We start from the raw sequence: 14,015 nt of genomic DNA on the forward strand, positions 1-14,015 counted from the left end.
TCTGTTCTCTAGTTGAATAAGGAAGTGAGAGATTGGCCGGCACGCAAAAGGGCGTTAGCTCTACGTATAGATAGTCTCTCAAGTTGTCTTACTGCTGTCTTACTGTTGTCATCTTGCTTCTCGGCGTCTATTCATTAAGGGGATCCATCTCCCACATCGCTCACAACGTCAGTGATATGACTTCTAGCAGTGAGATTGTTTTCATATTTTCGTTGTTTGTGATTAGACATTTCGTCGCCATGGTGAAGCCCAAAACAACAACACGAGCAAACGCCCGCGTGAAGGCTATCGTCTGGACCAGCACCTCCATCCGCTCAACCTTTATCAGGTAAACTCACACAATGCCTAAACAGCGGATGACACTCGCGAGAGCTGACGATTACCTGAAAACTCGACACCGCTTGAAGAGCACAACTAAAGACTATCTCACCCTTTTGAAATCCGTCCCAGTATGCTCACCCGACCTCCGCATCCACCGCGCTTGCTACGTACTTCGAGAGATCTTTTACGCCTATCGCGAAGCTACATGGAGCAGATTCTGTGCCAGCATTTCCCTCGCCACACGACATGACGGTCTCACTATTATCACTGAGGACCCAATGAAGTCAGGGCGGAAGAACGGCTGGTTCGCTGACTTTCCCAATCAACACTTCATCGGCAACCCTACAGCCAAGGAGAAGGTGCTGGCGATCACTCCGTGTTACGATGTCGGCTTCCTGAAGAAGCTCGTAGAACAGCTGTTCGCAGGTACGTCTACAATATCCGCCAATGATGAGAAAAAATACCGTTGACCATAAAAATAACAGGCCTCGACGTACACATCGAAGAAGTCAACGTTCGCCTCAAGACCCTTACTGAGTGCACCATCGTGGCTCTAGAACCCGGGGATGAACTTGACTTGGGATATTACCAAACCCACTGGTGCATGCGCGTCACTGTGCCTTCCACGGGAAAACAGACCGCTCTCGACATCACTGGTGCGCAGTACGGTATTTCCCATGGTGACATGCCGTGGGAGTCGCAACACGAATTTTTTGTCGAAAAGATCCAAGCTGTGAAGCCACTGGGCACGCTTGAGAAGTTTGCAGAAGAGATGGCAACGTTCAAGGGTACTGAAGGCCTCGAGTACCAAGTTGCAGCAGGCGCGATCAAGGCATGGCATCAGACTGTCGATTCTGCGATGGAGCGAAAGGGCTTGACATGGGCGGACGTATTACAGAAACCGGAAGCAGACTATGAGAGACATACAAGGAAGATTATCAGCGTAGGCACAAAGGCTATGCAGAAGTATGCTGCGGTTACAAAGTTGACCAAGAGGAGAAACAAGGCGGAGAGGTATGAGGAGAGGCACGAAGACCAATTGGAGGGAGAGACTGAGGAGCTAGAGATGATCTACTTGGAGTAGATCAGGACATGCTTCTAGACACTCCCTTGGGCTGACGTAGAGCGACTGAGTTGGAGTGCCATGAGAGGACGAGCAACATCTTGGCATCAACACGATCGCTACAGGCAGTGAGCAAACGCTAAAAATCCCATGCTGCGAGTATACTAAGAATTGCCACGGCATAAGTCTGGAATATGAAGAGTGAAACTGTGTCACAAAGTTTGTAACTATCACATGCTTTTTGCATGACTCGCGCTTGTGACGTACGGTTCCGGAGTAGCTGCGCCACACTGGGCGGCGGGTGGCGAACAACCCTCCCCTTAAGACATACCTCTCTTCTCCGCAATCCACGTCTCCTGTTCTCAAACAATACACATACCTAAACACGCTTCTTCAAACCGCAACCATGGATGAAGACCTCGTCGCTTTCGGCATCGTAATGATGCTCTTCCTCTCTTTCCCCTTCCTCACGGTTCTCAGCATTACCGGATGCGTCGCCTACTCCCGCACCAAGACATGGGACAAAGCGCGTAACCAGCGCGCCGTCGGTCTCGAGTCTTCCAACGGAGAAACCAACCGTCTCGTATCTGACGAGGCTGATGAAGAGTCCGACTTCTACGACACCGACGATGAGGAGGAACACAAGAAGAACAAGGCGGAAGAGGAAGCCGACAAGTACCTCACCTTCAACCAAAAGTTCCGTAAGGAGTTCAGGAAGGTGTGGTCAGGCAAGGGCAAGGGCGATATCATCAAGCAGAAGGAGCGCGAGGAGCGCAGGAAGTTGGCCAAGGCAGTCGCGAGGGAGATGGACCGCAGGGAGAGGAGGAAGGCGAGGGCTGCCGTTAAGGCGCAGTCCGAGGACTTGCCGGCATACACCAAGGCGTAGTTTAACTACGCTGGTCTAGCCTTGTCATGAGCAGTAACAACTACTGCAAAGTGGCAAAGGCGGACAACTTTCTCTCTTGGCCATAAATTGATACCCCATAAAATTAAACTCATACATCAGCACTTCTTCCACGAAAGATTCAGTATTTCACCAAATGCGGCATCCGCTGAACCCCCTTGCACGTATCCATTCTTCTTCGAAGTTCCAGAATCCACAGTTGCCGACAAACTAATCTGAATCCTTGCGTCTTTCTTCTGGCAAACCGATGCCTCTGTATTCGACAGTTCGCCGTCTTTGTGTAGGAGGAAGTCATCCTCGAAAGGCCCTGTTATTTTCTTCTGGATGTTTCCCTATAATTCACGTTAGCACCTCCAAGCAACATTCCCAGCTGTCAGAACCGCATACCTTGCCTTTCAAATCTAACCCATTCTTGTCAATCCATTTCCATCGACTGACCAAACTAGCATTCACGCCCTTCTCGATGTACACATATCCGCGGAAATCAGCCGAACTGATATCGAATGCCCATCCAGGCGATGTCATGCCGATATTCACCCTGCAGAACGCGCGTGTACTCGCACCCCCATTCTTCGGTCCGTCTGCGGCAGAGAAGTTATCGAAAATGACGGTCATGGCGGAATTGTCCGAAGCAAGCATGACGCTGGCATCGCCAGGTCTGCAGCCACTTCCTTCAAGATCGACGTCGAGGGTGGTCAAGGTGACTTTGCCCTTTGGTGGTAGAACGGGTGCTGCAGCAAGAGTTACTGCCTGTGGAATGGCTGCGACTAATGTCGCGTAAAGTGTGCAGAGTAGCACGAGGATGAACGACGACATGATGCTTTGAGGCCGAGCAGAATCAATGGAGAAGGAGACATGAGTAAGGCGAGTCGTACGTCTTATGTCTTCCTGCCACGACTGTATTCGTAGTCGTTCATCCTATCGAATACCGCCTTTTCTTACCGCAACCATTGCATTTCGAGAACAATTCTTCGGTTGCGGCTGAAAGGCAGCAAAGCCAGATCCCAATATGCAGTGTCATACGGCAATTGGCATTACTATTTCCAGGGCCTCAGACGAACTGGGTTAGCACGTAGCTCAGCCTGGGATTCGATGGCCCGACAGATTGTTCGAAAGTGAGAAAGGATTTAGCCTATGTGCAGCGCTTCCCACGAAATAACTCAATGCCCATGGTATATTACCAGAGTCGTAAGAACCAAAGCAACCGTTATTATATTTGGTCGTTTCAACAAACCCGTAGATTCTTCTTACGTTGCGTGGAAAGGGATGTAGGTGTAAGCTCGTAAAGTCGTGTCAAGATGCACGTGTGTGAAAGTGTTTCTGGCTTTCGCTGATCAGGAACTAAAAAAGGAACTCGGATTCCTCAAGCTGACTTTCAACGCTAAAACACATGACTATTACTACATACATCTCTCACTCTCGAGCTATACGGCTTCGGTCCGTTGCGCGGGTGCTTTCTCGTGGTGCTCGCTCTCATAGTCAGCATCCTTCCCATCTGCCTGTACAATAAACTCTTCGCGCTTCTCAAAACCGAATAACTCGTCCATCTGATCCATTCGCAATCCTTTCGTATCGTGGATGAAGAAGAAGGCGTAAACGCTAGCGCAGATAAGACAGGTTGCGAAGAAAACGTATACACCCCACTCCATGGAGGTGTACATAGAAGGCAGCGATTTGGTCGCGATCAAAGTCCATATCCAGACCGACGCTGCTGCCCATGGTCCGGATATGGATCGCATAGACGCAGGGAAGATTTCGGAAGAAATGATCCAAGGGAGACCGTTTGCACCAAATGACCAGGCCGCACCGAAGATCATGATCATGGCTGTTGCGGCCTTGCCACCAGCTACTGTCGATTCGGACATGGGCTCACCCACGGTCGGCTTTCCAAGTGCAATGTACACGGCGAGATAGTACTGGCAGAAAGCACATATGAGCGAAGAAATGATCCAAGGCCATTTGCGTCCAAACATGTCGATGAACCAGGTGAAGAAGATAATGGAGCCTCCAGCCTTGATAATCCCATAGATACCTGTCCAGAGCGTGACATCAGACAGTCCGATAGACGTAAAGATGGTCGGCGAATAGTAGTTGATCGCCGCTGCTCCGCTCCAAGCTTGCCACATGAACATGAGGCATACCAAGAGAAACCTGTTTCGCATGCCTGGCATAGATCCCTCGCGTGCTGCCGCTTTGATCGTCGTAAGAAAGCTAGCATGCTTCTGACCATGGAGAAGTGCGGCACGTTCTTTTGCAATCTCGTTTCGCACGTACTGAACATCTTGAGCAATGTAAGGGTGGTCCTCTGGCAGGTTGCGGAAAAAGCTGTATGACTTCAGGGCCTCGGCTTCACGACCACGTTTCAGCAGCCAAGTCGGAGACTCCTTGAGGACTGGTATCATAAGAGCTAGGAGCCCAGCTGGGATCAGCTGAACAGCCATAGGCACTCTCCAAGCAATTGACTTCGAGCTGTCCATGTTGTGTACAATGCCATAATTGATCCAGAATCCGATGACGGCACCAGTCTGGTAGAAGGACTCAAAGAAGCCGGTAAGGCGGCCACGGATAGCGGGAGGTGAAATTTCGGCGATGTAGATGGGAGATACGGCGGCGATGCCTCCTACGCCCATGCCAGTGAAGAAGCGTCCAGCGAGAACAAGGCTCAACTGGCCGTTGGGGACTGCACAATACTGTCAGTATGGCACAACATACACTGCACAGGGCGTCGTGTACTTACCAGTACACATGATTGCGCCGACGATGAAGATGGCGTCTGAGACGATGACCGTAGCGCGACGACCGAGGAGCTCGAGGAATGGGTACATCAACAGTGCTCCTACCAGGCCTCCAGCTGAATAGATGGACGTGATATTGCTGGTTATCTCGTTTTTGTTCGATGCGTTGATGCCAAAGTCTCGTTTGAAAGATTCCTGGGCGATGGTAGTGCCAATGAAGGCGGAGTCATAACCATAGGCCAGAACACCCATTGAAATTACAAGTGCGGCCATGTAGACCCTCCAGTTGTACTATGAGCCATGTTAGTACCTTATCAGATCGCGATTTTCCGAGAAGATAAGAACGTACAACTTCTGGAGGGGTTGGTCGGTCTTCGGGGGCGCGAGCAAAACCACCCATGATGACTGTGAACTGACAAACGATGCTCAGTCTACTGGATAAGTGTTGAAGCTGCGCGTTCCGCAGTTGTCACGATGCCGATCTCAAATCTGGGGTTCCCACGTTCTTTTTAACCAAACTCGCTTCCCCACAAAACACCCAGGCCATCGGGGCGGACGACCAGGTTGCCACATCCGAGCATGAGACTTCCCCAGTGGAGTCTCCAGAGATGGCGCATTCTCGTCGCGTGGGTTTGGTGGCGTGCACAGGAAGCTCGTGGGACTAGTGCAGCCGACAGGCGAGGCTGGCGAAGTCAGTTCGGGAAACGAACGTCACCGTCGCGGTCGCAGCCGACAGCGAATCGCATGCCTCAACAGCCGATGGAACATCCACACGTCTCCACGCTGAAGCGCGTCTTCTCGCATGCTCAATCATAGTACCGGAACGCGTCGCGCAGTCGTGGATGCCAAAATGCGGCGGCTTCGCTCTGGTTTGGATGCATCCTCTACACTCAGTTCTCCTCTTTACTTGCTTCCTTCCTGAGATCCATACAAAATGCCTTCCACAAACGGCACCAACGGCACCACAACATACTCCTTCCCACCAGGAATTCATGTCCCCTCTTTGACTTGGTTCAAGAATGACTCCAAACAAGAAATCGACTGGGACGTCCAAGAGAAGCACTTCGAGTTCTTGATTTCGAATGGTCTTCACGGCATCGTCATCGCAGGAACAAATGGCGAAGCGGCAACATTATCATCCACTGAGAAGACCCAACTCGTTCAAAAAGCACGCAAAACTGCGCAACGCCTTGGCCGTGGAGAACTTCCCATCACGATTGGAGGTGTAGCAGGCTGCACACGCGATGCCATACAACAAACCATTGAGGCAAAGGAGGCAGGCGCATCATATTACCTCGCACTAGTGCCATCCTACTTCCACTTCTCCATGAACCAGGATGCAATCGTAGCCTATTTCCAGGAATTGGCCGACGCATCACCTGTCCCCATCGTTCTGTACAACTTTCCCAATGTCGTGGCTGGTCTCGACATCAACTCCGAGATGCTGGACATCCTTGGCAAACACCAGAACATCGTGGCCGTCAAGCTCACGTGCGGAGGAATTGCAAAGGTTGCAAGAATCAGTGCGGCATTCAGCAAGTCGGACTTCGTTGCCCTTGCGGGTCAAAGTGACTGGCTCATACCAGCTCTGAGCGTTGGCGGAGTTGGCACAATTACTGGTGTCGCAAACTTGTATCCCAAGGTATGTACTATATGCTACAGTTTGGTGCGATCGAAAGCTAACAGACCAGTCCTGTCTACACATGTTCGACCTCTACCAATCCGGCAAGCACGACGAAGCGTCAGCCCTCCAGATCAAACTATCAGTCACCGAATGGGGTTTCGGCAAGGGTGGTATCAACGGCACAAAGTATGTCGTTGCGCATAAGCGAGGATACCCAGAGACCAGCGCAGACTGCCGAAGGCCTTATCCACGATACACAGATGAGGAGAAGAGGAAATGGGTTGTGAACCAGGTATCAGGTCTTGATGAGCTCGAAGCATCGTTATAAAGTGATGCTTCGCAATTAAAATATTAAATTGCTTCCTGGCCGTGAAAATCTGCCGCGTGACAGGATTCTATCAGATTGTCCATTGTTCTCTGAGATCTCTCAACACGCCATCCGTCCTCCACCCTATCAGTTTCTGCAACTGTTCCAGATACTCCACACAAGCCTGCTGCTCCCTCGGATCGATGATATACGCTCCACATGCACTTAGAATATGACTACCCTGGAACATGGCATTTCCACAGTGACTATTACTCACACCGTATCCTATCGTTATCCTCATGTGCTTGCGAATGGCTGCATCGGTAGACTTTCTTGCACGGACACCGGCGAGCCCCACCAAAGAGGCATTAGGCGAGTATATAGTCAGCAGTATCTTGCAGAGGTGGTAGTACTGTAAACCGACTGCTACAACGCCTGACGGGCAGAGCTGTTCGGGCCAACTTCCTTCGAACCGATCACCTGCGTCAGGCTCGACATGGAAAGCAGAAAATGTCCAGGGTTTTGTCCGCTCCCATTCATCTACCTCGTCGCTCAAGTCTTTCCATGTTTCGCGACTAACGTTTTCGCTGCCGTTGTTGCTGCCTCCAAATACGGCTTGCAGGACGTTAGCGAAGAGAAATATGATGCGATTGGCCCAGCTTTCGTCGTCGAACTCGCTGAACACAGCGGAGTGGCGGTAGTTATCGAGACTGAGGTTGAGGGGCTTTTGGGTCGTAAGAGAGACGTAGATGTGTTGGCGAAGAGACACCCAGGATGCCGATTCTCGGAGGCCGCCGTCTGCGGCGAACGATGAGATACTGTTTAGTATACGGGCAGTACCCTGGAGATCACGCATCGGTTAGCAATGTTGTACGTTTGTTTTGGGCAAATGAAACGAGAGCGTACCAGATGGTGGCAGTGTTCATCGGATTCGCCCATTTCTTCATGAAGACGAAGCAGAATAACAGCGATAAGAAAGTTCTCATCCCAATGTGCCAGCGGATCCTCAAGCGCCACGATCAGCGCTTGTAAGCACTGATCTATGTAGGGCTGCGACACATCTGCGGCTTTACCCATCAACCAGCAGTGCCTTGCGGCAACGCCCAGTATACCATTTAGAATCACAGGAAAGTGGGCTGCACGTTTCGGTACCTCGACAGCGAAGTGTCGTCGTGGATCGCATACGTCGATCCATGAAGTGCAGAAGAACAGGTAATGATGGAAAAGACGTGCTTCGTGTGCACTATTCACAGGCCACTTGAGTGGTGGTGCTGAGGAAGGACTGAATGCTGTGGAATTGTAAGGGGACTGGTTGTTAGTGATTGACCCGAAAGGGCTCTTTTTTGACACACTCGGAGACTGCGATAGGCTTTGAAGTGATCCGGGGCTTGCTTGCCAGTGGCTGGTGTTTGCTAGTGGGTTTATCGAAGAGGCGGCTCGAATATGTTGCGATGCGTTGTTGCTCCCAGCACTAGTGCCATGAACTAGGGATGGTGGGATGTGAGTAGTACTGAGAACGTCGTGGATGGACGGCAAATCGCTAGTATCGTCGAATTCTGGAATCGGAACGGTCGCAAATGGGTTTACGTCACGATATGACGATGCCAGTTGGCTCTCGCTGGAAACTCCGTCCAAACGTTGGTCTGGTCGTCGGACATTCGAAGTAACATCAACATCGTTGGACGTGCTTTTGGGATTCGCTTCGCCTTCTGGCACAGCTTCGTACTCTTCTTCGTCACCGCTATCCTTGTTGTGCTCAACAAAGTGCACTACGCCACTTTTTATCAGCCACTGTAGTTGGATAGGACCTGGCGCATACGCACACGAACTTGGTATGTCCACCCATTGCTGACCCACTCGGAATTCGAGCGATTGCTCGGCGGAACCTATGTCTTCACCAGCATTGAACTTCACTGCTGTGACGGGACGGAAGCGAAAGGCATTGCCGCGAACGCATGGCTTTTTGCGCTCAGTGCAATATTTGCATTTTTCCGAGTCGCGCAACTTCACACCTGTATGTTAAGCGTTTGAATCTCATTGGATAGTGAGAGGTGGTACATTTGATATGACGCTCACGGCAGGCTTTACTGTTCAATAATTAGCGTGCATTGAAACTAATTGCGCCGGTTCGACTGACCATCCGCTTCTCTGCCTCATCGTACAATACGGATCCCAAGAAGTGTGAATGATGGGGTTGCCACGTTGAGCCGGGAAACCGAGCCCATGTTGTCGGTTTTCATTCGGGCTACTTACCCCGCCCATTTCGTATGCAGTGTTCCAAGCCTGGCACGCGTTGTCTCAGCTTAAAGCGATACGAATCGAAGGTTGCGGAGATTTTCCCGATTGGAGCTGTGCTCCGAGGATCATTTGCAATTTGATTGGCTCAGATCTGTGCCAGAGATGACAAGTGCTTCCTGCACTGACCTGTATATGGCAAGGTTTTCCGCGTTGCCACTTTCGCCCGAGATCGAAAAACAGAGCGACAGCGTGTGCTTGGGGAAGTTGCAATGGGCATTGATGTTGAACTGCACCTGTCACACAATAGCGAAATGACTCGACGATGCAAAATACTCCTGGCTAACCAGACGCACGTCAACTCTTCTCTTGCCTTCATCTTGCCTTCTTTGTACTTCTTCCAGAAGATCGGCGGTAGCCTTGGCATTGGTAGCGATGCTCTCGAGACCGCGAATTGCGTCAATGATCCATCGTCTTTCTTCGTTATCATCCTCTTCGCAGCCCCACATGAGGAGAGGCCATAAGACGTTAACAGGCAGCGACTCATCTGTCTGCGCCATCAAATGTGTTAGACGCTTTATACTTGCGATAGCGCTTATGACGTCCCTGGTCTTAGGGTACTGCACATACGCGACGCGATGTAAGTGTATGAACGAGGCGTGATAGTTGGCGAGATATGTGCGAAAGCTTCGTGTGAGCGCACCTGCTAGATTCTTGGCTAGATGCTTCTCCGTGAGGTTTCCTGCGACCGCATGATCCATCAATGCCGGTCGCTGACCGTAAAGCGCATGCAGGTCCTTAGAGATCTGTGCTGCGATAGCCATCACTTCTGTCTCGTCCTGAACGGTGCCGCGTGTACGATGCCAGGGGTCAATGCGTGTGATGCGGCCGGCGAAAGACTGCACCTTCTGATAGAAGATGATTCCGGGGTGATATAACACATCAAACAGGATTTCCTCAATCTCAGTGTCTGGCGTGTCCGGTTCTGATCCGGGATTGGCAGCAGGCGATGCATCAAAGATGGTCTCATCCGTATCCGCTAAAAAGAGTCCTTCACCACCTGCCGTTGAGATAGCACGTGCATCGAGAAGACGCAACCAAGAAATAAGTCGGCGTTCTGGGACAGAGAACTTGATCTTGTCCGTGCCCTTTATAAGCATGTATGCTTCTCGTAAGTTGGCGTGGGCTCGCGGCAGCATTTCCGTAAGTAAATCGGTATAGGTAAGCAAGAAAAGGGCGGCGAGCATGTGCCTTAGATTGCTGTCTTCGACTACTCGCGTCTTTGCCAGGCGGCTTGATACCTGTCTAGTTGCAATTTCGTACAAAGGCCTCCAATCTGCCTTGGCCACGTCGTTACCTAGCCCGCTACGCTGCATCTGCATCGCGGCGAATGCTATGATGGCACTCTTGACGATAGGTGACTCTGCAGCTAAAGTGGCAAAGAAGGCCCGGGTGGATGCCCACTTTGGACCAATTTCCACCGGTGTAAGGATAGGCGGCATGAGCATTTGAAGAAATGTGTGTAAGAGATAGTCTTCGTTCGGTCCATTCGGCGCATCCTCGGTCGAGAACGGTGAAGTTGAAGCTGGATCAGGTTGGTTTGGTCTACGCTCTGGCAATTCACGCGCTCCATTATTGGCAGTCGTAGTGACTCCCAGAATCTGACCAGAAGGCCTCTGAGTGTGTGGGAGATGGTGGATAGATTGCGGAACAGGGTCGGCATGCATATTCACATTCGCGAAGGGTCCGGTGTCGGTTGGCCACGAACTGGGACTCAACAGCATGGCTTCATCCCAGGTGCCCAAACTCAAGGGTCCAGATAAATCGAAACCGAATCCATATCCGTCGAATGGTAGTGGACCAGAAAACAAGGGTTGGTGCTGACCCTGTCCCGTGACAAATGGCTGAGATGGCTTGGAAGTGCTGTTCCGGTGCCATGTACCTGTTGGTATGCGAAGTCAGTGCATTTCTCACACACATTGCGTACATTGAAGTTTGAGCTTACAGTCGAGATTCAGTCTTTCACAATGACCGCAACGTGGTCTTTGCTCGTTACATCGCACTTTCCGTCTCCTAGGTTGATGAGCATTGGTGGTGAGCATCAAGGAATTCCTGCATACCTGCACGCATTGCAACCGTTCTTTGACCGCGCAGGACGAGGTGGGGCCGGCGACGATTCAGCTACCGGTACTGGAGTCGCCGTTGGTGGCTGATTTTGTACAGGCTGGGACATAGGCGAAGTTTTTGATCAAATAATTTGATGGATTCAGATGTGAAGACTAGGGTAGAACCGTTTATGTATAACATGCAGCGAAGCGGAGAAATCCCAGTAGTACATGTGTGGGGAGGCCAATCAATGAGCTAAGCCGCTACGTTCGGGGAGCGAAAGAACCCGGGCGTTGATGTTCGCGCCCTTCCATCGAACTCTGCGCGCCCTCACCATAGTGAAGAAGCACCGGTCCTCTGTGATGCACTGCCTACTCTACGCCACAACGCGCCATCAAGGCTTCCACAGTCCATCTCCTTGATAGATGATCGACTCGCAGCATATCGAACACACGCAGGATGCATTCCTCGATACAACACGGAAAATGAGTTTCCTCCAAATGATGCGACCGACCTTTCACGTCCATCAATTTGAGCTCTATTCGCAGATCTATGAAGCACCCAAACACCTCTGCTATGCAACAAAAAGCCTTCTCCTTACTCCTACTGTGCCGATTTTCGCTCTCGCCGCCAGATCTTCACTGGCATCTCACCCAGAATCCAGTTCATCGTCTCCAACCGTTGCAGCTCCCAGTTTGGACTGCTCAGCGCAAAGTCATAGCGTCGCAACACGCTCGCGAGCACCACAGTTTGCTCAAGATATGAGATGTTGCGTCCAATGCAGCCTCTTGCGCCTGCCGAGAAAGCCAGAAAGTAGGGTTGCAACGCCTTGCCCTCTTCACCCAGCCAGCGCTCAGGAATGAACTTATCGGCTTGTGGAAACATGGACTCCTGTCGATGCGCAACGTATGCAGACATAGCGACAGAGACACCACCTGGGATGTAGTCGCCGAGGATGTTCGCGCCTTCTGTTGGCGTTTGTCGCGGTAGCCCATGAGGGGTCGGCGGGAAGAGGCGGAGTGACTCGTCGAGGCACGCGCGAAGATAAGGTAGATGCTTCACCCTGTCATAGGCGATGACCCCGTCGCCTTCCTCTTCGTCATCTTCCAACGCCGAATCGATCTCTTGTACTAGTTTCTTCTTGATTTCAGGGTGCTTAATCAGTTGATACATGACGTTGGCCATCGCAATCGCTGTCGTCGCCGATCCGGCGTTCATCATGATGCTCACTTCCGCAATAATCTCGCCCCACTCCAGGTTATTTGGGTGGCCGTTCTTGTCTTCCATTAGCGTCTGGAAAAAGTCGTCGAGCTTCTCTCCTGCCCTGTATCGCTCAAGGCGCTTGTGAGCAAGTTGAACCGGTACGCCCTCCCATTCATTTGCATATTCGCTCATGCGCTTGTAGAAGGGAACGATGTTGGAGAGTTTGTTAATGAGCGGATACCAATCATATGGCCAGATCAACAACGACTGTTTCCGGGCTGTGTTGTATAGCGCTGGCCTAAAGTCACACTCGTACGTCGAGCCATCTGTTCTACGTCCAGTAACTCTATCGTGACCTCGGTCGAGGAATCCAAGCTTGTCGGAGAGTCCAATATCGGCAATGGCGTCCAATGTGAAGAAATTGGTCCATTTGCGATAGTCAAGGTTTACGTCTTCAGACTGCGGAAGCTGTCCAGGTGCCAGTGGGGCGGTGCAGCACTCGTCGAAATGCTTCAGTAGCTTCTGCGTCTTGTCGGCTACTTTGTGTTCCCAGCCTTCCAGGTTCTTGATAGCATACGCGGAGCTCATCAATTTCCTCTTTCGGGCATGATCGTGCTTGTCTATCACATCGGCAAGATGGTAATGAGAGCCCGCAGTAATCACGTACGATCCGTCCTTAGTGCAGGGCGTGTTATGGCCATAGATATCCTTTACAGCTCGAAGGTCGCCGTATGACAGGAAGTTGGGGCCAACACGGATGACTGGATGCTTTCGATGTAACTTCTCTAAGTATGTGGACCGTGCCCCGCCGTGTGCAAGCACCATGAACGGTATCGAAGAGATACCCGAGAGCGGGTGCATGTTCGGATAGCGTCGAAGACCTGAGTCGTTAGTTGAAGCTCCTTTGTCATCTATGATGGTCAACGTACCGTTAACATCGCGAAAATATTCGATGACTGGATATACAACAAAGTAGAGAAAAGCGCATGCGCCTAGCGCAGCTGCATATGGGATTGAAAGTGCTGCAGTCGACATGATAGAACGTGGTCAACACGACAGGAAGTTTGAATGTGATCTCGTTAGCCACTCTTGAGAGTGCGCTCTGGGGTTTACTTAAGTGTTGGTTGCGACACCTCAATGCCCGTTGATGCAGCTACACAGATTGGATGACGATAGTCTCCCAGGAGCTCAGAAGGGTAGACTTCGGAGAATGATGACCTATTCCGGCATGTATTGCTACGAGCAGCATATGCGCGCTTGCAGACTTAAACTGGGGAACCACTCTTGGTCGCCGACGATTGCTGAACTGTGGGGTAATGCGGGGATGCCGTAGTTTACTCGCCTCATGATCAACCCGACGTTGGTCTACTACGATTATACCCGAATGCCTTGAGTTACTCCACAAGAATTCGAGGTGCTTCCACACTGAGTTTTCGGGCTACACTAACAGGACAGTTCTAGCAGTAATGTCCGTCGCCAACACCTGGCCAGTGCGAATGCTGGCGTATTCGTCTCTA

General features: G+C 51.2%; 7 protein-coding genes across 7 annotated transcripts; 3 read left to right on the forward strand and 4 right to left on the reverse strand.

The window, feature by feature from the left end:
- Positions 1-341: 341 nt before the first annotated feature.
- AA0111_g9454 (hypothetical protein) lies at positions 342-1,405 on the forward strand (the record flags this gene model as incomplete). The annotated part of the gene is made up of 2 exons (XM_028656014.1): positions 342-747; positions 807-1,405. 2 exons carry the CDS (start codon positions 342-344, stop codon positions 1,403-1,405), a joined length of 1,005 nt encoding a protein of 334 aa, XP_028502918.1.
- Positions 1,406-1,790: 385 nt separating this feature from the next.
- AA0111_g9455 (hypothetical protein) lies at positions 1,791-2,270 on the forward strand (the record flags this gene model as incomplete). The annotated part of the gene is made up of 1 exon (XM_028656015.1): positions 1,791-2,270. The coding sequence occupies one exon, from the start codon at positions 1,791-1,793 to the stop codon at positions 2,268-2,270; it is 480 nt and encodes a 159-aa protein (XP_028502919.1).
- Positions 2,271-2,386: 116 nt separating this feature from the next.
- AA0111_g9456 (hypothetical protein) lies at positions 2,387-3,104 on the reverse strand (the record flags this gene model as incomplete). Its single annotated transcript, XM_028656016.1, has 2 exons — positions 2,387-2,620; positions 2,676-3,104. The coding sequence occupies 2 exons, from the start codon at positions 3,102-3,104 to the stop codon at positions 2,387-2,389; spliced, it is 663 nt and encodes a 220-aa protein (XP_028502917.1).
- A 608-nt stretch (positions 3,105-3,712) lies between these two features.
- Positions 3,713-5,423, reverse strand: AA0111_g9457 (Quinate permease; the record flags this gene model as incomplete). Its single annotated transcript, XM_028656017.1, has 3 exons — positions 3,713-4,968; positions 5,026-5,314; positions 5,373-5,423. 3 exons carry the CDS (start codon positions 5,421-5,423, stop codon positions 3,713-3,715), a joined length of 1,596 nt encoding a protein of 531 aa, XP_028502945.1.
- Positions 5,424-5,957: 534 nt separating this feature from the next.
- Positions 5,958-6,975, forward strand: AA0111_g9458 (hypothetical protein; the record flags this gene model as incomplete). The annotated part of the gene is made up of 2 exons (XM_028656018.1): positions 5,958-6,665; positions 6,715-6,975. The coding sequence occupies 2 exons, from the start codon at positions 5,958-5,960 to the stop codon at positions 6,973-6,975; spliced, it is 969 nt and encodes a 322-aa protein (XP_028502914.1).
- A 70-nt stretch (positions 6,976-7,045) lies between these two features.
- AA0111_g9459 (hypothetical protein) lies at positions 7,046-11,319 on the reverse strand (the record flags this gene model as incomplete). Its single annotated transcript, XM_028656019.1, has 6 exons — positions 7,046-7,795; positions 7,861-8,966; positions 9,013-9,041; positions 9,379-9,485; positions 9,546-11,131; positions 11,310-11,319. The coding sequence occupies 6 exons, from the start codon at positions 11,317-11,319 to the stop codon at positions 7,046-7,048; spliced, it is 3,588 nt and encodes a 1,195-aa protein (XP_028502874.1).
- Positions 11,320-11,898: 579 nt separating this feature from the next.
- On the reverse strand, positions 11,899-13,533 carry AA0111_g9460 (hypothetical protein; the record flags this gene model as incomplete). Its single annotated transcript, XM_028656021.1, has 1 exon — positions 11,899-13,533. The coding sequence occupies one exon, from the start codon at positions 13,531-13,533 to the stop codon at positions 11,899-11,901; it is 1,635 nt and encodes a 544-aa protein (XP_028502863.1).
- Between the last annotated feature and the right edge of the window lie 482 nt (positions 13,534-14,015).

The sequence above is a fragment of the Alternaria arborescens genome, assembly GCF_004154835.1.
Source record: "Alternaria arborescens strain FERA 675 chromosome Unknown contig_27, whole genome shotgun sequence".
NCBI classification, from domain to species: domain Eukaryota; kingdom Fungi; phylum Ascomycota; class Dothideomycetes; order Pleosporales; family Pleosporaceae; genus Alternaria; species Alternaria arborescens.